This window comes from Zootermopsis nevadensis, unplaced genomic scaffold, assembly GCF_977971745.1.
Source record: "Zootermopsis nevadensis isolate Lab colony 2312 unplaced genomic scaffold, Znev_1.0 Znev_ptg000010l, whole genome shotgun sequence".
In the NCBI taxonomy this organism is placed as follows: Eukaryota; Metazoa; Arthropoda; class Insecta; order Blattodea; family Termopsidae; genus Zootermopsis; species Zootermopsis nevadensis.
This window is the reverse complement of record NW_028259142.1, coordinates 340,255-366,686: the sequence shown is the minus strand read 5'-3', so window position 1 is coordinate 366,686 and position 26,432 is coordinate 340,255. Positions and strand designations below refer to the sequence as shown.

The 26,432-nt window shown below is 44.4% G+C and overlaps 3 protein-coding genes across 10 annotated transcripts in view; 1 reads left to right on the top strand and 2 right to left on the bottom strand.

The window, feature by feature from the left end:
• NaPi-III (Na[+]-dependent inorganic phosphate cotransporter type III) overlaps positions 1–19,158 on the bottom strand; it is a 42,036-nt gene extending 22,878 nt beyond the window's left edge. For all 4 annotated transcript variants that reach the window (XM_022074397.2, XM_087345987.1, XM_022074396.2 and 1 more), the window contains exon 1: positions 19,036–19,158. The gene's annotated coding sequence lies outside the window, so the exon portion shown is untranslated. The remainder of the gene's footprint in view (positions 1–19,035) is intronic.
• A 313-nt stretch (positions 19,159–19,471) lies between these two features.
• Positions 19,472–21,040, top strand: LOC110834844 (dynactin subunit 3). Of its 3 annotated transcripts, none has more exons than XM_022074415.2 (2): positions 19,472–19,603; positions 20,245–21,040. In XM_022074415.2, the coding sequence occupies exon 2, from the start codon at positions 20,252–20,254 to the stop codon at positions 20,822–20,824; it is 573 nt and encodes a 190-aa protein (XP_021930107.1). In that variant the 5' UTR covers positions 19,472–19,603; positions 20,245–20,251; the 3' UTR covers positions 20,825–21,040. The 3 variants fall into 3 exon arrangements, with proteins under 3 accessions (XP_021930107.1, XP_021930105.1, XP_021930108.1); XM_022074413.2 differs by having other exon boundaries at positions 19,484–19,635; XM_022074416.2 differs by having other exon boundaries at positions 19,569–19,672.
• Positions 21,041–21,468: 428 nt separating this feature from the next.
• The window catches only part of LOC110834838 (uncharacterized), a 53,227-nt gene continuing 48,263 nt past the window's right edge, over positions 21,469–26,432 (bottom strand). For all 3 annotated transcript variants that reach the window (XM_022074392.2, XM_022074391.2, XM_022074394.2), the window contains one exon: positions 21,469–26,274. In XM_022074392.2, coding sequence (XP_021930084.2) covers positions 26,047–26,274 — 228 coding nt within the window. In that variant the 3' untranslated portion in view covers positions 21,469–26,046. The remainder of the gene's footprint in view (positions 26,275–26,432) is intronic.

The window sequence follows — 26,432 nt, the reverse complement described above, 5'->3', positions numbered from 1 at the left end:
GTCAAGCTGTGATGAAACTTTGGCGCGGTGCCTCAGAGACGCGGTGCGACTAAAATGTGCCGGTCCCTCGCATGAGACACCCTGGACGACGGCGAACAACGCACGAGGAGCTTCGTAATCCGCGTTGTTCGCAAAATCTGCTTAATCTTGAAACAGTTTCATATGAAATTTGTGAACACATTCCGAATTCCACGTGACTGCAAGCTGAAACACCAAACCGTGGCCGAGTCATTTCCCCTAGCGTACAAACGCAACCCCCACAACAGCTACACGCGGATGCACAAGATTTTAAGCAACATTTCAAAACTTTGGCCACCCTCGTGCGGGCAATGCTACAGACAACAACAAACTTAGGACCTATTCCGTTCTCTGGCGTGACCTCCACGCCGTTTCATAAACGTCGTTGTGGTAATAAGGGACCTGACGACGCCCCGGCCACACAGTGAGAGTTCTTATATTTTATTGGGGAGGGGGTGGAATTGAGTTTGCTCCCTTCCTTGGTTTCGTTGCGTTCGGGGTTAATCCTACCAATTCCATGAATTTCGCGCGATTTTTACCAAATTAGGATTCGTCCTAATTATCTGTCCTTGCCTGCGGACCTGAACTTTGTTATAGCACCGTCCTCAGACCCAGCTGGCCACGTGACAGTCGTGGCACGAGCTCCGATCGTGACTGCGGATTCTCGGACCGAGACGACAGGCGTCACCTCAGTAAAACGCGCGACATCGGACTGTGGGTCAACTAACGAAATCAACACGACGCGCATACCATGAAAACAGAAGCAGTACGTTCCTCGGAGCAGCTATACCTCCACTCCTCCACACGCCTTCAGATGTTTTAATTGCTTCTCCAATTAACCCAAGACATCAGCGGCTGATCGATTAATCGCAGAGCCACGAGGAGACAATCCCCTCACCCGCAAACTTCCCACTATTAACCTCATTATTCTTCCCTTATCCTGGGATCGGAGCAGACCGCCACTGACCGCCCTGCACGATCCTTCCATCCTTTTCTCTTCTCGGACTGGGACCTGTTCATATACGTTCTTGGCAGATGATCCAGAAGTGGTTTGCCATTGCCTTCTTCTGTGTGTGAATGGAATAATTGTTGGGATGCCACGGAGGAAAACTCCGTGTTGCCTAGACCACGGCCTTGCCCAACACAAGTTATAAATTCGAACCCGAGACCCCAGGATTACAAGGCCAGCGTTCTAACCGCTAGACCACCTCATCTTATTATTATTTAGTGTTCTGTCTGACGACAGGTCCATATGAACAGGATCCTTCCATCCTTTTCTCTTCTCGGACTGGGACCTGTTCATATACGTTCTTGGCAGATGATCCAGAAGTGGTTTGCCATTGCCTTCTTCTGTGTGTGAATGGAGTAATTGTTGGGATGCCACGGAGGAAAACTCCGTGTTGCCTAGACCACGGCCTTGCCCAACACAAGTTATAAATTCGGGCACCGCCGGGAATCGAACCCGAGACCCCAGGATTACAAGGCCAGCGTTCTAACCGCTAGACCTCCGTGGCTGTGTTAAGTCGCTGTACCAACTTTATTGTGGTCAACGAGGTCTGACAAGTAAATAACCGGACTGATGATCAGTTGGCACTCATTGGGTCACGTGACCCAAGATCACGCAGTCGTTAGGATTGAAATTGCAGAGAACCGTTGACGACAGACGTGTTGGGGAGGCTGTGGTACGATTTATGGTTACTCGGTGCTTTCCTTGGAAAGGGGAAGATAAGTTCACAGTCGACTTTCTCTTCTCGGTTACAACATCTCGAAGCCAAAGTACGCCTCGCAGGTTCAGCGCGGCGGGAACTTCGCCCAGATCCTCAATTCCTCAAAAATGGCCCGACAATCCTCGATCAGCAACTCACCAATTACATTCACAGCGAACTGCTTTAACCGCGACGAACATGAAGGTACAGCACCGAGAACAGTAAATGCAACGGGTGAGGCGTATAAGAGGCCGAAACCTCCCTCACACACCACAGCGAGATCGGACAACGCCTGACTTCTGAACAAACGAGATTAGTTAAAACCTCGGTATCTTCCTCTGTGGCCTACCAGAACTGTAACTTTATTCTACGGCACGCCACCTCACAGCATCGCAACATTAACGCCGATTACTAAAGGTCCGAGGTTCGAGTCTTACCGTAGGCGAGGAGCCAACTTCGCGCGGTGCAGAACAACGCATTTCCAGGGCAAAACCTGCGCTGCAGGAAGGACCTCTTCCGTCTGCAGTCCAGCAATCTCTTTTCACGAGGCTCCTTGCAAGGACTAACGAACTGTACTCCTTAACGCTAACCTGCGTCACCAATCCCACGTCGCCGTTCATAAACACACGTGCGCGCCGACGTCTCATAACAACGGATATGTTGCAATCTAGAGAGCGTATTTAATTACCGCCATTCAAATGAGGAGACAGGAATGGTGACGACACGTGTTGCTACGCAACCAGTTTATCTCCTGCAATCTGAATTAGGGTCTACGTTTTACAAACCTGCAGAGCTGCTGGTCGAGGAATTCCGTATTCTACGCAACCCCGAAAATTCATCACCGCCCGCCGGCTAAATCCAGCCTGCCTGTTAAAAGGCGCACAGCGACCAGCGGTTAGCAGAGGCCCTCCCCCCTCCAGCATCCACGGGGTCAAAGTGTGACTTCGTTCGTACCGGAGGTCTTATAAATGCACGTATCTGCGAGCCTGAACCGCAGCGCTGTGCGATCAGCGGAGCGACACAGAGTAATTTTCCAACTTGAATTAAATTCGATGTGAACATCGCGTCGCCGGACGCCAGAGAAATCCGATATTTTTATAAGGTCACGAGTTGAACATCGCGAAAAATCAGCAACTACGTTGACGAGAAATTTGATCGGGCTAAATAAAAAAAAAATGAAGAACGCCCGGGCGAAATACAAGGAGACTCTCAAGTGTCTGAATCGATGGCACGTGACTCGGCTGGTTTTCCGTCACCTCTGGTTCGTATCCCGGAGGTGCGAGGTTCAAATCTCGACCAGGAGCCCGGCTATTCTGAGCCTTTCGTGGTATGCCTCAGTCACTCTCCGTAGACGTCGGCAATCATTCCGCCAATCAATCAATAAATCGGACAATGAAACAGGTGGTGATAACGAGCACCACGGAATATCCCTTAAGCTGCATCCAAATGGAATTTGTTACAGAAAGTTGGTAGTCCTGGAACACCCTGTGCCGACCGCGAAGACTCAATTGCACCTCGTGACGCCACCAATAACCACACTTGGAGACAGAGAGGGGGGGGGGAAATTGCACTGTGATGTCGCAACGTTCACACAACAGTGGCCCGCGAAACAACAGAAATAAACGTACACGAGGTTCCACTTTTCAACGACACCTCTCGAATTACCCTGTGCCGCTGGTGTCAAATTCGTCAGCCAATGAGCAGCGGATACGGCGGTCTTCTGGGATGTAGCCCCGTGTACCGACGTTTCAGAGGTCCCTGCTGCCGCCATCATCAAGGAAATGATCGCCGTGATGATGGAGGCAGTGAGCCACTCTGAAACGTCGATAGATTCCTGCCAGACTGCACACGGCGCTACACCCCGCGAGAACCGAGAATCAAGCCAGAAATCGTTTCACGAAATACACTGATTCGTTCTTTAGTTAACAGACGACACGCGACGTAACTGTCATAATGCAGTGACGCCAGTCACGTGGTATCGATTGCCGTGTTCCCCGACCCTAGACGGATGACTCCTGCTGGCACCTATATTTAGTCTCAATAATTCTTTGATTCACTGTCGTCGCAGAATTTAAATAAACCTGACACAGACAAACAGTGGTTTAAAGCTCAGTTGGACGAGAACGAAACGAGCGATTTCTTCGCGTGTCTCTCGGCCTGCGGCCCGCGTCCAGTCCTTGGCACCCGAGCACCACGAAGTCGGCCCCAATTACTCACTCCGCTGGTTAGGTTCGTCTCGTGCTGACGCGCCCGCACAGGAGGTCGTTTCAGACGTAGCAAGCCCAATGTTGGAAGGAAGAACGCGTCGCTGATGTCACTTCATGCAGAATAAAACCGCGAGGCAAATGGACGTCGGACTCGTTAGACGGAATGACCAAAGCTGTTACCTCAAACCCACAATCGCCTCTATAAGCCCGACTGCGCTCCATTTTGAAGTGACAACCTGTCCGTCAGCGAGCTGGGTGGTGGTTGACCTTTGGCCTCGCTTTGCTTTCCAAAGGTGTCAATCGCGTGTCGAGCCACACGTGGCTAATACTACTAACAACAAGAAAACCCTGATACGAAGTGCGGAACGCCATCTCCACAACCAAAGCTGTCTAAGACCGAACTCCTAGCGTTACTTTACGCTAGTGGACAGACATCAGAACAAATTATAGCACACAAACAACCGAAACATTCTGTTCTTTCACGAATACTCTGTATAACGTGTAAGGCTGTCTGCTGTGTTATAGAGCCGTGTGTAGTCTGATAGAAGTCTGTCGACGTCATCGCCCTGATGACGGAGGCAGCAAGGACCACCGAAACTTCTACCAGCCGTGGTCACCTCAAACCCTACGTAACCTCTATGGCGCTGTTCTCATCTCAGACCGCACCCACGATGGACTCCAGAGGAAAGCAGATAAAGCTGGCTTTTAAATGAATCCACTGCAGTTCAAAGCAGCGGAACACTCGTTTTCGGTTTGCCGCATCACCATGGTTCGGACTCTGGCTTTGAGGCCAACACTCCCACTCACTGGCTATTAGCAGTCGCAAAAACATTGTCTCGTCACGAAGGTCACAACTGACAGTTTCGCTGGACCGCAACGCAAGCGTCAGGACGCGCCAAAATTCGAGTAGGACGAAATTACGTTTCGTGTGGCAGAACACAAATTCGTCTGTCTTTTACACGGGCGCGGAAAATCGTCTCTGTTACTATGACGGAACAGCGCTAATCTGCAACTGTTCGAAACCAGGAAAAGTTTTGATCTATGAAATGAGGACACTCCTCCTTCGTCTCAGGGAGGTCCCGGATTCAAACCTCTGCCCGGAAACAGGCCATCCTGACAGGTTTTCGAGGTTATCATCAGTTCCTCGAGGCAAATTCCGGGATAGTATCTTAAATTATGACCCCCCCCCCCAAAAAAAAATTCGTTATCCATTAGAAATTGTACAGGCGAACCTGAGCAACTGTCAGCGTCGTTGAGGAAACCACAATAAAATAAAGACTCAGCATCGCGAACAACTTTCTGATTCATGCGGGCCACCCGGAATCGAGAGAGGACACTGAGACACAGGACGACGCGATGGGCTAGAACGCGAGGTGAGAAACGGTCACAAAATTTTGGTGGGGAAGCGTCTCGCAAGACAGGCGAGGCTGCAGGGTAGCACGTAAGGAGGATCGCACCCCGTGGCGGCGTCCGGAGTTACCGGAGCTCGACAGCGGTAAACGTCACCGGAACGCACCGCCATGTTTGTTCGATGCGAGCGGACCCACGGAAAGATCAGAAATCGATGTCGCCCCCAGTGACCGGCAACAGGTGCAAATATCAGCAATTCGTGTACCAAAGAATCGGAACCATGACGTGCTTCTGGTAACCATAGCAACCCAGGGACACAGCTTCCAGACGCTGCCAAACCTGAAGCAGCTTCGGCCGAACAAGTTCCACGCAGTTTCCTTTCAACGAGGTATTAACAGACCCCAACACGCGTAGTAATCGCTTCATTTACGGACGAGAAGTAATTAGAATTCACGAATCGATCAACTGCTGGAGCGGTTTGGGGTTTATTTAGAAAGAATAAATTATCAAGTGGCGATCAATACTCCAGGTATCGGTCCCGGTAGATCCTTTCCGGGGACAAAGGATCTGAAGACACGATCGAGAGATGAGAGTACATTTGTTGCCGGCAAGCGAATTCCTTCTCGATTCAAGGAAGGGGGAAAAGTGGCCGAAACGTCAGGAGACGCGGACAGAAAAGGGGCCACGGGCGAAACCCAAAAACATTTTCAGTATTCGGCATCGTTCCTCACGCCTCCGTGCTCATATCGATCTCACATCGCCTAGCTACTCCGTTACGTGGTACAGCGTCATGTAACAACCCGGAAAAACAACCAACCGGCGCTGAAATTAGGTAAATTACGTAATAAGTAACTTTGGCTGACTGAACTCCGTCAGGCAACTTCAACTCCGGTCACTTCCGGCGAGGGAAACAAGAAACACGCGCGTAAGTTTGAAGGAGAACCCTCTCGGAAGCTCAACACGGGAGGATTACTTTATTACCGGGGTGACCAAACTACCGTACACTCTCGTTCTAACCACCACCGCGACGGCATTGCAACTGTGACGAAGGTCAAAACGCGCCTTTAACACCCTGAGAGAGATCGGGAGTTCCCGTACGAATCAACTGATGGAATATTCGTTCATAATTTAAGAACACTCCACAATTCACCACGTGCGTCACTTCGAACAGAACTAAAGGCCCATACCTGTATTACGGATTGGACCGAGCTGGCTCAATGCATGTCCTTTCAGTTCGCAGTGGCGTGGACAAGTTTTAAACGCCCCACAATCAGTGCCGCCAAAACATGAGCTCATTAACCCACTTCCGGCTCGTCTGAGCGGTGTTGCGTAACCAGCTCCTGGGATGTTACACTCGGAAAGCAAGAGTGGTCTACGTCGCATGGGGCCTCAGTTACTTGGGAAATAGAAAAATGTCCGAGGTCCAAACTGTCGTCACTTTCGACAAGGCAAATCTCGTGCTGAATTACGCCGACTCGCGGGCAGACAGCCAAGTGGGAGAGGGAGGAAAGCGCATTAGAACGAAAATCTTTTGCAGTTCTGTGGTGTGGCCCGGGGTTTCGGGCAAAGCGAGACGTCAGAGGACACATTTCAAGCGACTCCGAGCACGAAGTCCCGGAATTCAAACGGGCCGCGTCATTCACGACAACTTTGCCCAATGGCATTCGGCCTTGACAGACACCGCGTGACGTCACAGCACCTGCCGGCTCAACTCCGGACGTGCCGGTATCAAAAGGGGACGAGGGTTTCAGGTGGTAAAGCTGTGTTCTTGTCATACCTCGTATGGAGGAGTGGAGGTGTAACTCCACGTATTCTGAGCCACGAGGCTGTGGGAAACTTCATGGAACAGTCGTTCTTGAGAAGCTGACAGTCGCTCGGCCGTCCAGTAAGTTCCCCGCCCTTCGCGGAACCGTAAACGATCATTACCTTTGTTTATAATCATTTAATTAATTAATTAAACAATTATAATCATCACAATATGACGCAACATTATCATCTCATGATCATTACCTTGTTCGCAAACGCCAGCGACAGGGCCCTACCCCGAACTTCAAACCCCACTTCCGTTTTAATATTATCCTTCCATCCATGCATGGCCTTTCGAATAGTCCCGTCTACTCAGCTGATGTTCCTTCCAATCAGTAGTCACGCTGACTGCGCGACAAATCAAGAGTCTGACCTATCTCCACTCCAACGAGAGCTTTGAGCTTCGTAGCAGAGAACGAGGCAGGAGGTCGCGAGGTTCACTTGAACCAAACACCACACTCTTGTTGGAGTGCAAACAGATCCAAGGGATTGCAGGGTGAGACGCGGCCTTGCCAGCTTCCGTTCCTGCTCGGTTCTCTTCCGCAAACAGAGCCCCAAGGTTTGAAAGTCACGCGGGGCAATTACGACGTAATGAAGCCGAATCTCGTCCGAAAAATATTTAAGAAATCAGTCCGTACCGCAAAGAAAACATAGCTCTTCGCCATTACTGAACCTAAGAGAGCTGAAGTGACAAGCGAACGGCTGGAGAAACCTGCTCAATCATCTGTGATCTCAACCAAAAACTGGCCGACGTTTCAGAGGTGCCTACTACCCCCAGCAAGCCAGCTTCATGCCGGTCGCCGAGAGAACTTCTCATCTCAGAACATGCAAAACTGCCGTGTACTCCGACGTCGACAGATGAAGCCAATTTGCAACGCATGGCCCACGGTCGTTCACCCTCTACGAGTCCGGCGTGTTGCCTGTGAAACTGCGAGGCCTTCTTACAGGAACCCAAGAGCCATCACTTCGACGTCAGAACGCGTTACGGCGGCCTGTCATCGCACACACAACCCACTTTCGTAAAATCCATTTTACCAACGCCTTCTCCGCTGCACATTAGCCACGTTTGCTTATAAACGTACTTGTTCGGCGAGATCAAACAAAGCCTCGCGTTTTCACATTTCTGTACAATGCCCTCAAAGGAAAGGGTATTTTTTATACATTAGCCATGCCAGTACCTTGTGAGGTCCCCACTCTGTGAATATACATTTCAGACACGAACGATTTTGACATGCGCGCCTCTGCGCTCATCGAAAGGTCGCCGAAACAAGGCCACCCGCGACTCGTGTCGACGACGTGCTAAATTACTCAGTTCCGAAGCCACCGGCGGTAAACTTTGACCTATATCTTCCCCTTAGTCCAGGAAGTCGGCGAGCCGAGATTCTCGAAGTGGCTTAAGACTTCGTCTCAATTTTTTGTACAATGCCTCAACAACAACAACAACAAAAGCTGTTAAGTGTGGCGGTATTGATTTCTGCCGAGGGAAAATCCGGTTACCTGGTAACACGAGACGTTCTGATGTTTCACTCTCGAAAAAGTGCGCACTGCGCCTCTACGGAGAGAGACGTCCATCAAGTGCTCGGCCTAAGAATGGCCTCCACTCCCCCATACCTGCTTGGCGTGGCCTTCTACTGCTTCAGGATCGTGCAGTGGGTACCAGAGGGCGAACAGCTCGTTGCCCAGTGATGGGCGGGACATACAGCACGCATTGGCAAACCACAAACGCATACGCAATTTTAGTAGGAACACCGACGAGATTATTTTGGAGACGAAGATGTAGATGAAAGGAACGAGAAAAAAACAGGCTTCGCACTGGATTCAACTGGCTCAGGACACGGTGATTTGATGAAACTCTGAATGACCATCAGCCTCGTAGAAGATTCACAAAGAAAGACGCTACATGTTACCAGAACTCAGCCGAGTTCGAATTTACGCAAGCGCACATAATGTTCAGACTTTTCGTGTTCTTCCACAGACCCTCCATACTCACGCTAGTTCACTGAACGACTCGTGACACCTTCTTCAGGACGATGTGTGGCAAATGCCGGGTATCGAACTGAGGAATGCAGCAGCAACGTGTCTCTGCGTGACGTTGCACCCCTGTGCCGGGCTGGGGGGAGGGGGAGGGGGTGGATCAATACGGCGGCCAGGCGAGGGGCAACCCGGCGTCACTTGCACCGCCAGCTCTCGGACGGAAGAGGCACGGATCGATCATGGGACCTCCCGACACCAAACTGTGCCACACGGGACTCCCAGCATCTCTTCGACGTCCTCTGAGCGCGTTCCGATGTCCACACGCAGAAACCTCGAGCGACTGCCTCGATGAGCGGATATCCTGATAATGACAGCTCGCTCACGGTTTTCCTCAGTCCCTTGGAGCAAATGCCAGGACAGGACCTGAAGAAAGTCGCATTTGGTGCGCCCCAACAACTTCTAATTTCATCGTGCGACTGTGTCACCTGCCCGGTACAGGGAGAGCAAGTCGGAGCGCGTTACCATGGTTACGGGCTTATTTATGGCGACTGCCGCCATAAACAACAAATGTCAGAGCGAAAGGGGAAACCTTGAGGCCCGCGACAATTCTTGAGGCATTTGGTACAGCAAATGCGACGACACGACAGGAGCACAATTCCAGTCCATTCGCGCGGCGCCTGCGGTGAATTACAAACTCCTCAAAGTCGCCCGTCGAGCGAACCTTGGAGTTCACTCACTACGCGAGCGGCGACTGCGTCTGTCATTCGTGCAGGATGAACGTCTTTCCCGCTACATTTGAACACAGTGAAAAGCCGATGTTTCGGACTTTATTATTATTATTTATTATTGACTGCAAATGGGTTTATACCCGGTGGCAGTGTCCTACAATAACATACAAAACAATGAGACAGAACAGAACAATGAGATACATCAACACAATGAGACAGAACAAAACAATAAACAAAAGGACACAACAAAAACAATAAGACACAATAAACAATGAGATACATCAACACAGAGACAGAACAAAACAATAAACAAAAGGACACAACAAAAACAATATGACACCCAAACAATGGGATACATCAACACAATGAGACACAACAAAACAATAAACAAAGGACACAACAAAAACAATAAGACACAATAAACAATGAGATACATCAACACAGAGACAGAACAAAACAATAAACAAAAGGACACAACAAAAACAATATGACACACAAACAATGGGATACATCAACACAATGAGACACAACAAAACAATAAACAAAGGACACAACAAAAACCATAAGACACAACATACAATGAGATACATCAACACAGAGACAGAACAAAACAATAAAAAAGGACACAACAAAAACAACACATCCCACTCAAAATCAACCAACTCATAAATTACAAAACCATCCAACCTCAAGTACTTAACTTAAAAAAAAGAACTTAATACCACCTAGACATAAGACAATAACTGTAATGTATTACAAACGTCATGAACTGATGCACTCACACAACAATACAATGAGACACAACAATACAACATACCACACTCAAAATAAAACATCTGACACAATAAAAAAACACACATCCACTAATTAATCACAATACTTAAGAGTGGAATATAAAGTCCGCTCTCAGTACATGAAAATTTTATCCCAAAGAACTACAGCCCTTCATCACTTGGAGACTAAGACACTTCACTTCACTTATCACCATTTATTCCCAACTTAATAACCCTTAGCTTGTAACTACTTTTCTGACCCTCTTTCTAAAGGTGCCTAATTTACAGGGGAAAGACTCTAGCACGCCTGGAGGTAATTGGTTCCAGCTTCTTATGGTCCTATTTACAAAGGAATATTTGCCTACATCCGTTCTTTGTTTCCTAGTCCTAATTTTCCGAGTATGATCGTCCCTGCCCAGGTAGCATGGCTTTAATAATCTATCCTCTATCATTTTCCAAGCCCGGCCCCCCGTGTATGCTTTGAAAAGGGCGCACATTCGGGCTATCAATCTACGCTGTGCCAATGTTTCCCAACCAGATTCGTTCGTGAAATTAGCAAATTTAGCCGCTCTCTTCTGCACCCGATTTAGTGCTCTTACCTGTCCTTCCCTGTAAGGGTCCCAACACACAGTTCCATATTCAAGTATCGGTCTCACTAGCGACGTATAAGCTAAACGTTTCGTATTGTTATTTCCCTTTTTTAGTATACGCATTACGAAATGGAGAGCCTTCCATGCTTTAATTAGTGTATAATTCACATGATCTGCCCAGCTCAGATCACTGCGAATAAGTATTCCTAAGTACTTAAAGCTATTTGCCTCTGGAATTAATTGATCCCCAAAAAAGTAACTCAGCTTATCCTTCACCCTAGCTCTATTGAAGCTGACTGCTTTACTTTTACCTGGATTTATCTTCATTTCATTTTCTACCGCCCATTCCCATAATCTATTCATATCTGTCTGTAACTTATCAATGTCACTACTATCCATTATTTTCCTGTATACTATACAATCATCAGCGAAAAGCCGTATATTTGAATCAATGTTTTTCCAAATATCATTAACATAAGCTAGGAATAGCAAGGGACCTAATACACTCCCTTGCGGCACCCCTGACGTTACCCTGACTTCATGAGATAGCTGTCCTTCCACTCTTACTCTTTGCGAACGTCCTAAGAGAAATTCCTTTACCCATAACACTACCCTCAAGTCCACACCGGTTGCAGCAATTTTTGTAATCAGCCTATCGTGTGGGACTAAATCGAATGCCTTTGAGAAATCTATTATAACCGCATCAGTCCTGATTCCCTCGTCCAATGAATCAGCAACATCTTGACAAACCGTGACTACTTGACTTTCGCATGAGTACCCTGGTCTAAACCCATGTTGACCCTCATATAACCACTCACTCCTTTCCCAGACTTGCCTTAGATACCCTGCTATAACGTGCTCCATTTGCTTGCAAACCACCGAGGTTAAACTGACCGGTCTATAGTTCCCAACTACCGATCGATCTCCCCCTTTATAAATAGGGACCACTATAGCTTTCTTCCAGTCCCCTGGGATAGAATTGTTGTTCATCGTTACCTCCAGCAGACGCGCAAGGTATGGAATCATTCACGTCGAATCAACAAACAGCAGACGGACGGAAGGCGTCTTCGTTCAGGCAGAAGTCGAATATTTCGTAAATGTAAACGTCAGCTCGCACGAAAAATAAAAATAACATGCAACACGAGTGAACGACGCACAACCCGAGAATCTGACCGGCGTCCCATCGCATTCAAGGCCGAGGTCAAAATCAAAACCATCCCGTCACATGCCAATGTTGGCCAACCTGAAGCCACTACGAAGAGCAGCCGGCAATTTAAACGACTACCGTCCAGCTACTGTTTCCCTCTGACATCTGAAGAACGGACTCAGCCCTGGGCCTCAACCAATCAGATTCTGCGCTCGTGTAGGTGAAGTACCGTTTCCCCATAAAGTGTTCAGATGTGAATTATTTTGCCGTCCTAAATCGGCAAAGTCCATCGTTATGTAATTATTTACTCTCCGTCTCTTAGGTAAGAATATTATCTACAGTATTTTGTTTTTCAAACAACTCCAGTCTCTCTTTATTCAAGGTTTACACTCACGACAAAAAGGTTAAACTAAGGTTACGCGCGCAGAACCTACCGACTTGTAAGACACAGTGAAACAAAATAATCTCAAATTGAACTAATTACAGCAATTAACTAACTAACTAACTCCGCCGCCGGTCCAACGCCGACAACACCAAAGCCCGCAACCTGACACGATCCTGGGGTCAACTCCGTCCATTTTCCACCCTCACAGCCCACTTCCCTAAGATCCATCTTGATGTTACTCTTCTTGGTCTGCCCAGTGGACGTTTTCCAGGATTCCCTACCAAAATTCTGTGTGTACCTCCCCCCCCTTACCGTGTTGCATGTCCAGCCCATCCGAGCCTCCTAGATTTCCAGGTGACCCTACAATTCACGAAACTCCTCGTCAGGCAATATTCAAAATTCCCCACTTACTTCATCCCTCCTAGGCCCAAATATCCTCCCAGGCGCCCAGTTTTCAAACACCTGTAATCTACGTTCTTCCTTCAAGGCAAGAGACCATGTTTCACAGCCACAGAAGATAACACAAAATTATTGATTACAGCATTTAACTGAGAATATAATTTCTATTTATTCCTGCGTATCTGAGCATTTCACAATGTAAATAGAATAATTTAAATTAAGAATAGCTTCCTGTGATATTTTTCCACTCAGCCTCCTGATATCTGAGGACCTAGTCCCAAGACAGATGTCAGCTATCAGCTCACGAAACGAACTGCTAATCTCTTCCTGTGAAACCAATCAATTCAAACAAATCCTCGCACCTCCGCAATCAGATTTCCTAGAATTATTCGTTCCCGTTGCCTGGCAACGCTGAAAATTGCACGGGATGAGGGGCTCGTTCCTTTGTGACGGATCGCCTCTGTGGGCAACACGATAATTAGCAGTGACTGCTTTCAGCTTTAACTAAAATTTGCGTCTGTCGATAATTAAAAGTAATGTGTAAACATGAACGAGGAAAACGCCTTCCTAAAAAATTTTAGTGACACTAATTCACGTAAAAAGTTTACACCGAGTACCGAGTATCCTCAGGACTGGCTGAGAAGCGGGAAATTAAAAGACACATCAAGACCAGAGCGAAAATCAGAAATAGCAAACGGTCACATGTTACCTGCATTGCGTCATTCATTAAAAGTTAGGAAATTTTCGCCGAAGGGCTCGCTCAGTTACTGTCGCGAACTAATCGCCATGAGAGGTCGCCAGCTGCAGCTGTGACCTTATCGCCGTTCATCTGTAAGCGACCCTGACCCTCAGCTAACCTTCTCGGAGCAAACTGACCCCACCAAAACCTCTCTGCATTCCTTCCCCGATCCACTGAAAAGGTAAAACAGGAGCAGAGCCGTGGCTGTTAGGCAACTTATCCGTCACAACTGTGGGGCGGGACTGTCTAATACCAGGCACTTTAATTCCTGGAAAGCGCCTGAATAGAGAGAGACCTCTTGTTTCGTAGAACTTTCCATCGGTGAGGAAACATGCCGGAGGGGGATTATTACGAACTGACCGCGAGCCAGAGAACCTCGCGAGGAAACTTCTGTACTTTAGGTGGTACATACAGTTACCACTGCAATTTAAAAGTCGCATACGTTAAAAGACTGTTGAGACCGAGTTGGCAGGACTAAGGCTTGACGTCAGAGTTTTTGGCTAACATTCACTGGGACCGAATGCAAGGAGCCAGGCCAGATGTTTCGGACTGAAGACGCTTCTCGTTGCACTTTCCAAGAACAGCGAGCAGTTGGCGAGCCAATGTCACGTGACAGCGGTACTCGTCGAGACGGTACAGAACCCAGCTCCAGCTTCCTTCCTTATCCCACGTAAAAAGCTGTCAGTGTGCCAGCAGGATGACTCTACACGAAATTCTGTACGTCTCAAAATCGTGTGTTGTTTGCGTGAAAGCAGCGAGCGTGAACAAATGTCTGTTGCGTTAGATTACGACTTTTCATTAGCGACTGAGGTTCGCGTACGCTGAGCAGACATCGCCACTCAAATTATTCCTCTCCATTTCCAGTAAAAATATAAAATATAGAATTTTTCTGTTCGATTCAACGATCCTCATACGTGTTCGCCATCAAAGGGGAAATTTTACAGCTGAAAACAGGGTTCAGCAGCGAGAAACGAATTCATCTTCTCGTATTTTCAGTTTTATCGGGGGCGGGGGGGGGGGGGGAAGTGTTAATAAAATATAATTAAGTTACCACAAATCACGTAAACAAATCATGTCGAAAACCAAACAACCAAACTACGCCACGTTTCGATGTCAATTGGTCGTTTCCCAGGAAATGCCGACAGTCACTACAACAAAATAGCATCGCCCGAAGCCTCGACCTCGTGACGTTCCCAGTAATCCACGCGAAGCGTTGAAGGCCGCGGTCCGAACTACCAATCAGCGCCGAGGCAATCAGACCGCAATTTCGAGCGAACGCCAATCGACGTCAAAGAAATCTCACTGATGAAAGTCACCGAACACGGATCAATCAATCGATTCAAAGAGCAGAGAGACAGAGGCGTTCTTTACTCTCCTAGTCCGTGCCAACTCGTCCACTGTGCCCAAAAGCACAGAAAGTTTCTACTTCGTCTCTCTCAAAGCATGCGCTGAATTTCGTACCAAAACAATTTTTCCACGTGATGAAATTTCCGGCCGGGTTGGTTGCGGGTAAGAAACTAGACCAACCCCCCCCCCCCCCCAATAGGGGGTTAAAACACTCGGAATTTTTTATAGTAGAATAGACACTAAATCCATGTATCAAAGACCTACTTGAGACGCTAATGGTCGCTCAGCCAGTCTTGCATGGACCCCGAAGTTCACCTTCGCGTTACCGACCTCGAAAGTCTTCGGGCGGCAACTTCCTCGAGTTTTGGAATGCGTGACAGATGACGAGCGATGCGCGTCCCGACTGGCTCTGGTACACAATTAGCGACGATGAAACGTCGGTTGCTTTCCCCATGTAATAAAGAGTGACGCGTCGGTCGTTTTGCAAAGACCACAAATGACGCAGCGTCACTAAATGACGCGATAATCGCGATCAACCCCCAGCGGCAATAAAGTTCGCTCCGTAATCACACAGATCAGTTTACGGCCACGCGCCTTCGCCAATTAAAACGCCATGACGCGTTGAGATTCTAAACGGATTCGTGACCAAGAGCATTCAAACTGACGGCCGCTGTGGCCGCTGGGATTAGCATTATTTACAACGAAACAAATCTAGTTCCCTGTTCGGAGAGAAGAGTTAAACGTCAGACGTTTACAAAATAAAGAAAGTGGATATCCTTATCCACTTTCAAAGCCACCTACGATTCTTAAAGATAGAGTTGGAACGATCCCTTATCCGGGGGGGGGGGGGGGGGAAGGTTAATACCTGACGCCATGATAGGGCAGAGCGGGGACATAACACCAAAACTAAATACTAGTTCCTGTCATTTAAGTCTTTCGCGGGCTTCCTTGACAGACGCAATGTCTCAGACGCGTTCACCAGATCATCTGGCTCACTCACAGCTTCGGATTTCGCTACGCGGTTTTCTGGAGCAGTTCTGCTATGAGCAGCATCGTGCTGTTGAATTCGGTCTTCAGGTGAACTGGGTACAGAAGTGGCTTATTCTCCCTAAATCTGCCGCCGGCAACATCTCCGTGATAAGGACACGCTTTTAAGTACCTCCTATTTGTTCTCTCCTAATAATCAGGACGAAACTGGTAAATACGAGGTGCGATCGGAAGGTTTCCAGACTGCGCGTATAAAAACCCTTACACTTATCAAAGGTATTAAATTCATCCATCACCCTCGAAGTAGTTCCCCTGGGAGTGAACACAACGATTCCAGCGCCGCTGCCAAGCCTGGAAGCATCCCTGGAAATCTTTCTTTGTCAGCCTGTCAAGCACCATCTGCGATTCTGCCTGAATCTCTTGCCAAAGACTCGCCAAAACGGCTACGGAAACCTATGAAATGCTAAAGCAAGCATTTGGGGAGTCCGCAATGGGTCGTGCACAAACTTTTGTGTGGCATTCACGTTTTAAAAATGGCCGAACCTCTGTCGATGATGACGAGCGTTCTGGACGACCATCTTCGAGCACAACGCCCGAAAATGTTACGAAGATCGACGTCGTACCATCAACGACTTGTGCGACATTGTTGGGATAGGCTATGGGACCTGTCAGCTGATTCTAAAGGAAGAACTCCACATGCGACGCATCATGACAACGCGCCAGCGCACACCGCCCTCAAAGTTCGGCAGTTTTTTGCCTCAAACACCATGGCGAATAAGGAGGGTGCCTCCTTATTCGCCGCGTGACTTCTTCCTCTTCCCAAAGATGAAAATTCAGCTAAAGGGAAGGATATTTGAGACGATAGAAGAGATTCAGGCAGAATCGCAGATGGTGCTTGACAGGCTGACAAAGAAAGATTTCCAGGGATGCTTCCAGGCTTGGCAGCGGCGCTGGGATCGTTGTGTTCACTCCCAGGGGAACTACTTCGAGGGTGATGGATGAATTTAATACCTGAGATAAGTGTACGGGTTTTTATACGCGCAGTCTGGTAACTTTCCGATCGCACCTCGTAACTGTTTGATTTCCCCCAGTTCTATGTACACTTCTTCATGCCTCATGGCACAGCAGGCGCGAGCAGTTTCTTGTCGGCCTGCCCCAGCAACTGCAAATAACTCACCTGTTACAGAAACTCTTAAGCAAAAACATCAGACAGTCGGCAAAATAACTTCCCTGTGACTACAAGACAGCGCCTCAGGAGGATCCCATCATCCGCCCTTTACCCTAAGGCTAATTGGACGGCCGGTTCAACTAGAAAGACGTCCTGCATATTCTTTCCTGGCCAAGGGGCACTGATCAGGTACAACAGAACCTTGTATTCCGGAGGTATCCGGTTCAAATCTCCTCACCCCCACAATGAAATGTGCAAACACGAACTTCAAATTCTTGTCTGCTCATAATTAATTATCATTCATCGCCAAATAACCAAAGAGTCGATATCCACTTCAGTTCACAAACTGTGGTCATCTGCGTATTTTCGTACGTCTAGAGGAAGGCTACTTTGGCCCGGGCTAGCTTTTCTGCAACTGACCTGACCAGAAGGGTCTATGACGTGATAGCCGTCACAAGTTCTGATACGCCACTCTTCACGATGTTGATTCTGCAGAAGACTACAATCCGCGGCTATGTCCACTCAGCCAAGTAGTTACTTCACAAATCCCTTCGCACGCTCTTGATTCTAAAAATAAGTCTCTGGGATCTGGATTTCTTAAGCAGCTGAACGGGTGGGAATGATTATACAACCAAATGGTCCAGTTCCTCACTACCTCGAGAAACCCACTTTTAAAACCGTCCAATCAGTCTCCTATTCAGTGGAAACCGGAGTTCGGAGTTATTTCCTTCAGGGGCTTGAATCAAATCACTCACCTCCATCTAATGTCGCGGTTAAGTATGTGTGGAGCTTTACCTACCACACATCTCCATGGCTTGGTGTTGAGGTAAGCACCACGAATAATTTTATAATCACATGCGTATGACGCACCAAATTTGGGTTGAACATTTTTGTTGCTACGAAGGTACACGATTTTTAAAACTGCCCCACATTTCCACTACCAACTCTCTACGATAAGGACGAATCTAGACAAGACTATGTCTGTCTTCATTCTAGGTTGTTGCGGAGTGTAGTCTCAGCAAGCACGTCTGAAACGTCTACCACACTACACGGTGTAATAAATAACCCAGAAGACAGCCAACCTCTTTCGCAATCTAAACAAATATAATCAAAAAAACATATCCATCCTGTGAATCTTAAAAAAAACGCCATGTTGCCAGTAGGTTGAACTACTGAAGTGAAACCGAACATAACCGCAGTTTACGGAATATCACCTAAAATGTATGACGACCTACTTTAGCAACCCCTGTTATGAACGTACTTCGCCGATGGCTATCCTCCATTTTTACTTTGGTCGAATAGTTAATTCCGCTAATTGTACTTAACCCAACATCGATAGTACACAACGATATTACTGACGAAACCTCTTATCTTGGCGCCAATTTGATCGGAACAAACACTTCGTATCGATCGCAGACAAACTCTCAAACACTGAAAATGCCGTGGTCTGAAACTGCATTTCTGTTGCTTCGACGTACTTATTTAATGTGATTATAAATATAAAACGTATATCAGGAGTATTTCGCTGACAATACTGGTCTGCTGATAGAAGCAAAACACGTGCACTTGCTACAGCTCGCAATACAAGATGCCATCGAACTTAAAATGTATTCTAAAACATTACATTAATACGTGTCATCCCATACCAACAGCTTCCCTATTCTTTCATGCAGTAGTAGCCACACATGCAAGCTCAGTATTATTCACCTACCTCGGTAGTATTTATGGTGTAATGCTTCCGACCGGCGGACTAACAAACACCACAAACACTTCTACACCAAACACAAGCCGCTGCCGCCGACACCACACTCTGGTAGTGAGATCTCGAAGTATATTTAGCTATCGATAAATTTATGGTCGAAAATAAGTTGTGGAATCATCCGTATCGACGGACATACATCATACCCTGCCATCTACACATTGCAGAATATAACCATGTGATTAATTTGGTACGAATTTCTGTCATTGAGGGCAGGAAATTACAGTCATAATTTTTTGTTACCTCATTCATGCAGCTTTGATAGAACATTTTATCTTTGTGACTTACGATCTCTGAATTCGTGATATTGCAATTGACATATTTACAAAAATATGTGATTGTAAACATAAAAGAAAATCCTAATTGGAATTTAAAATTAAAATTAGATTTCCTGGAGTTCTTTCAGATCAATGCTCAGCGAAGTAATAAAGACAAAGTATCTATCCCCAAGGAGTTCATACCTGAAGATTGTCCAATTCGTTTCCAGCTACGTCTTGATATCACAATTCCATATTTAGTGGTGTGTAAGGACGAGGTTACAAACTTTTACAGGTTTATTTGACAACTACTTATTATAACATCCCAATATGTGTGTTGTATGATGTAATGCTGAATAATTTTAGTTATAGACAACTGTTTCTGAAACACCTGCTGATTTTGTTACAAATATTTAGCTTCTATATATTTCGTTTAATATGATGGAATGGCGTATCTCCTGTTAATTTTTAATTACCTCACAAATACATGGTGTAAATTTTAATATAATATAAGATTTGTTAATGCATGACTTGTCATATACGTACTTTCGACATGTATCACTTTTCTGAAGGAAACAACTTTTTGAAGTCAGTGTGAAAGTTAGGTTATGTATTTTAGATATTCGAAATTTTGAAAGGTTACTATTTAGGTGCCCGCTTCACCTCCTCCCCCCCAAAAAAATTCAGTTACTTTTTTCACTAGAGAATTGATTACCCATAAAAATGTTAAATAAATAACCAGCAAAGCTAAGGCCTCCCTCTTCCTGTCATTCTGCTGATTTAATGTATCATTTTAAAAGGTATTCAGGCTTGGCAAAAAATCCCAGGGACGGTCATCTGTTTCCATGATCGCTATTAACTGTTTATTGCTTAATAATGGATTGGCATTCTGTTTCTTAACCAGTTCAAAGATGCTGTTGACACAAGACGAAATGAAGGAGATTGATTTGATTGAAGCAAGGATTGTGGATCTAGAGAAACGAATTGTTGGAAATCTTCATTCAACGGAAAATTACGTTCCCATCGTCGATTCTCTTGAGACTACAAATTCCTTGATAAACACTTCACTGATAGGTAGAGAATCTGCTTCAATGTTCATGCGAAGGCTGGCCGAGCTAGACACACTGCTTGATCCTGCAGCTGAAGATAGGACACTGAATTTGTCAGTCAAAATGGAACAGGTGCTTGTCATGGAACCATTCTTGCAGCACAATGTGAGGGCTCTCAACGAAATGCAGCAGTTGGTGTCAGTGTTGGATAGCGAGGCCATTAAGAATGTTCCAAGTTTGACGCGTCGGCTTGAGAAGCTCACATTGTTTTATCTGGACAGAAAGCAAGAGACCGATACCATGACTGCCAACATAATGGACTTACTTCAACAGTATAATACAATCATCATGAATGTGACAAAGTCATTTGCTCAGTTTGAAGATGTCGTCACTAAGTGTGAAATTGCCACACAGCCCAAGAAGGAAGCAGAGTGATTATCTGCTTATATGGACATTCAAAAATTAACAAATAATATTCACTTATTTTGCTGTAGGTTTGAATATTCAGATTGTAATGACCTGCAATTGTTTTTTTATATCCTTCTTTCAGTCAGTGTCTCATGTAAAATGAAGTGTATCAAGTCCCTAATTGTTTCATTATCATAAGAACTGATTTGAACAGAATTTATTAAACATGACAATTTAAATTTATGTGGTGTCTTCTCTTTAAATACAAAAAGAATGACAAGCATTCCCTACTATAGTGTAATAATTGTAACAGATACAGACCTCATATTAAAAGAGATCATAATGAACATGGTATGTAAGTCTACGGTAATAATAAAACAGCTCAATTTACATTCACTGCATAGCACAGAAAAACTCCGGCTCCAGACCTAGTGTTTTGCTATTTCATTTTCATTAATTACGTAAATTAACATTGAATCTAAACTTTTATAAGGATAAGTATGAGTGGCAGATTTGGAAGGATGGTAAAGCAAACATTTGTGGTCTGTTTGAGAGTAGTGTGCTTGTAGGGAGAGAGGAAGTCCACAGCCTCTTCAGGATAGCTGATGTTCAGGACCAGACCTCCATGTGTCCAGTATCTACTACTTCTGAATGGAGTCAGGACTGTTGAATTAGTTACATAATGGCATTAATATTTATTAAAAATATATGGTTCACAATATTGTATGTACAGGATTTTAAATTTCTGAGTTATGGCAAATAATGTTCATTTACAAAATATATGAAACCCAGAGATGTATATACACAAGGAAATTGCACCAGAACATTTGGATAAACAAGTTCTTAAAAAATATGAAAACCTTCACCTCTTATTATTTGCAGGAATTATGTCTAGATTATGAGCCGTTGTTTTACACAGTTCATACTGTCAAAACAGTAATCATGTTGGCACTAGTTGTGTCAGTAATGAATAATGTACAGATTATTGCATAAAATGCAACACACATTCGATTTATAACAATCTATCGCTGGACACGCATCTCAGTTCTGTCCAAATGAGTATGTAAAATCTATTTACACACTAATCTAATAATGCAACACTCAACTGGACTCACACACAAACAAAGGCACTTATATAGTAAAGTCTGTTCTCAAGGCTTTAAGGCATTCTACACTTGTGAGAAAGGAAGATAACAGCAGTGGTACAACTGTTGTACTCAGTATTTCCCCAAATATCTGAAGCTGCAGTATATTCAGATCCTGCTCTCAAAAACAGGTTCACAAATTTGTTGATTTGTTACTTTTATTAATTCACTTAAATATTTAGTTTATGTCGCAACTTTTAATTTCTTCACAATATTATAAAAGTTTTACGTAGTCCACGTAAAATATTGGCGGGCCACGGGTTCAGAACTGTTCTACTTATTAAGAGATAAAAATACGTCATCTTAAAACCTAAAATGTGAAACTTCCTGGGGAAAGTATTTAAATGAATGGATTTATCTTATTAAGAAACTAAAATAAAAGATGGAGCAGCATCTATCAGATAAAGCAACAGAAAAATGGCTTATCATAAAAATATACACTTTAATGTATGTTAGTGTGTTGAAGGAATGTTAACGGTAATTGTATAGGAAACTTTATCAGAGGACCCAAAGAAACACTAGCTATCATATATTTATGGGTGTAAAATTTCATCCAAGAGTAAATGGACTGAGCATTCCCACAAAAAGGAGACTTATCAGCATTATGCTATTCATATCATACAACCTGCAGGAAATGTTTCTAATTAACCTTTATCCTACAGGAATAGGGGATTTAAATCCAGTCTTCATGGTTTAGCAGTATGCAACGGCAATGCACGGTCAACTGTACTATATGTAAGCTTTGACAATATCCGATGAAGGTTAAAAAATTAACACTCCTAACAAAATCAAACTTCTGGGACATCTTACAAGTACCATTACAACTGACTTGCGAGGCCAAATATGTTAAACAATTTCATAAGCACATGCCACTTTTTCCCTCATAACAGCATTTAAGACAGGCTAGCTGACTAGTGTCTTACTGAAGACATCTGCATTCACACACAAGCAGTCACACCAACTTAGTATGCACACAAAGCTGCACGGTGAAGGGCGCTACATGGATCAGGTGCATGTAGCATTTACTGACGGCTGTCAGTCCGTTAAGATCATCGCTTAACTTCTCTCTACAAAGGGCTGAGTAGTGACAAGTGTAAGGAAGCCAGGCATTTAACATGTGTCATTTTGAAAATAAAAAGGACATATGTGTTCATTATCTTTCATATCCTTCTGAGCACAGTAAATCTTTCATAACTACAAACATAGTTGATTTAAACGCAATGAACAACCAACACGCCATTGAGTAGCTCAGGCAATTGAGACACCTTATCAACATGAAAGTGGGTTCAATCCCATGGCAGTCCATGTCGGACTTCTGTTGGAAGAAGTGGGACAGTAGCAAATCTTTCTCACGGTATATCACTTTTTCCTCCCACATATCATCATTCCTCCGATGCTCAACACACTTCTATCACAGATTTTCTTATTACCTTGCTACAGTGTGGCAAAGGTCAAGCATGTTAATGTGTTAAAATAAAATGACTAAAATGTGGTAACAAGAACTTCAGTCCCATTTCTGATATTATAAATTTTCCACTTAACTCTTAATTTCAGATGATACAATCTGACATTTCTTTTCAAGACTGGCTAAATATCTCATCAACAGACAGTGACACTCCAGCAATGCTGAAAGGTAGGTCATCTACTGAAGCTTAAGTAGTTTTAGCCATTATCAGAATTCTGAGGAAAAAATATGAAAGTGTTTCTTTTTTTTTCAATTTCAAATATGTCCGACTATATGGCAGCACTGTGCAAACAATTTCATAGTTCAGTGAACGAAATCAAATGGCACAGCAACAAGAGAGGGTAATTTCTTGATGTGGACTAAAGTCAAATGCCACGCTATATGGTAATGGATATTCATTTTGACATCAGTCAAATATCGCAGCAAGGTTAAAGGGCATTAAGTCTGCAAAACAAACGAAGGCGGGTCTGCCTGTACATGACAAGTGACGAGCTCTACTAGGCACAACCATTCGAAGACAGAATCCCTCAGACATTATACTTTTGTTTGATATTTTTGGTCTTTCCATGCTCAATGTTGGTCCATTCAATGCATAATCCAAATTCACTGTGTCCCTTGGTAAGTACAACTGCCTACGGAGAACTGTTACTTAATTTTTAATATTAAGTAAAGTGCGTTTAAAATCACGAACAATACATGTTAAAAGGCAACAGGATACAATGATCTTTCTACAATATTTACATAAGTCTTCTAGTTTCTAGTAAGAACTATAATAAGCCTGAGCAAATACCATAATTCACTTTATCATCCACCTTCTTGTGCCAACCATTAGCTGTTCTCGGCCATCAACACATATATACATTAACTCTCTCTTCGAAACAGCTGAACAGATAACTCCTGCTACATTCTCTGCAAATAGCACTGTTTCATTAGGAATCAGATATTTAAACAAATCATTTGTGTCAAAATATCAGTATTAGGAAGCACATTATAACGTAGCTAAACAATTTTTGTGCAGGATAATGGCTGCTATTTGTCATCTAGAATGTCCCAAGAGGCATTCATCAACAAATGAAATTTGGATAACTCATGAGTTTATTGGAAAAAAAAAAACTTCAGTGTTTATTTGGCATAGAATCCAACTCACTTGTCACACCTGAGCTCAAATATGAACATTTCTGCACACAAAGATATATAAGAACTTTTGGGATGCACAGTATAGCTTAATCACTTCTGCAACTTCCTTATTAAGTTTCCTAATCATACAACAATTTTTCCATTCACATGCTTTTGGTTTAAAGCATATGAAGTCATGTCATTTCAATTCTAACTTTAATGTGGTTAATTCATCTGTAATAGGCAATGTGGCAGACAACTGTGGCACTGATATACATAACAGAGATGATGTATCTTAAAATGCTTACATAATATTAGACACAACAAAAGAAAATGCTTAAAACAATTCATCATCTGGAAGGTCAGCCTTCTTCATTCACACACCATTTTTCAGTACACACCTCACATGTAAATAAGGAAATTATTACACTTCATGCTTACTTGCATAACATCATAAGCCTGTATAATTTAAGGTAATTTTATATAAATTACCATTTAAACAATAACTTTAATTATTAAATATTACCAACTTAATTGGCCAAAAATTCATTATGAACATTTTATAAAACAAGCAGATGGACTTGTGTCCCGTGGATAAGCTACACTTGATCACAGGAAAGTATTTCAAAGATAGGCACTATGCAATTATTATTGCAGATTCTAGGGAGAATCTTCAATTAAACCTGAATGATTATAAACTTCTGTATCTGTGAAGACCCTTACTGTAAAGAGGTAACACTCCCTTGTCTAATACTACAGACTTCTGGAGGCAACATTTACTTACACATTTGGATGTAAATTTGTGTACTTACGTTGAATTCTATTCTAAAATTGTATTTCTTCGGTGCAGCTTTATCAAGTTCCTTTTGACACACACTCCTACAACAAATACTCTTTACACTGAATTTCCTTCCTTCCTTTGTGCCAATTTCAACATCTCTTCTCTACAATTCTGTTTCAGAATCCATCATATGAATAAATATCTTCCATCAAAGCCTATGGGCAGAATATGAAAAATTAAATTCTAACTTTCCATTCAATTTAATACACGTGTCATATAAAACTGTCATAACAAATATCAAACTTCTCAACAACAAATAACTGAAAAAATAGTAAGCATGAACCCCAAAATTGAATTCATAAACTTCCAACATGTAATACCACATATGCTGCTGACCTACCTGAAGTGAGAACCTCATGTTGCTCTTTGTAGCAACGCTGCATGGTTCAGTCACACAGGAAACAGATATATTCAAGCAAAGAAGTTTGCCACATTCATAATGTCGCTTGCTGGTGAACATCACAATACTGATGCCACAGTACACAATACATTTGGCACAGTACCAACTCTGGCACAATCACAGACAGACAGGTTTAACAACATAATTGACTGAAATGTAAATACCAAGCGCATATGACCTTTATTCCAAAGAAATGTATGATCAGACTTCCTAATATTAAAATGATCCGGTGGCATTTCATTATCTGCCAATACAGGGGAGGAGCTGCTACTCTCCCTTCCCCTAATTTAAAAATAGCATTTCTAAATCCCTCCTTCGCCGTACGTTAAATGTTGATTTACGCTCGAAACGACTGCCGACAGTCTTCTCGACCCAGGCCCTTACAGCAGTGATAGAACTGAATATGGATGGATGGTAGCCTTGTCCGCAGTTGCTATGATAGCTCAGCACTCCCTGTAGCTCCCACACACCCCCCTCACTGACGCACATCAGTGGTGCTCCCTCGTCGTTCTGCAACACAAATAGCCTTGGTCACAACTTGCAACTTTTACAATCACTGTCATCATTCTGCTCCTACTTCTGTCTGAAAACCACCTTACCTCCTGTATTTGTCGTCAGGATGCTCTGCTCCTGTCTCTACCTTGCATCAAATGGATATGTTATATTTG

Bases quoted from the DNA above. Each gene is read 5' to 3' on its own strand.
- LOC110834844 (XM_022074415.2), top strand. From the start codon at position 20,252: ATGCTGTTGACACAAGACGAAATGAAGGAGATTGATTTGATTGAAGCA.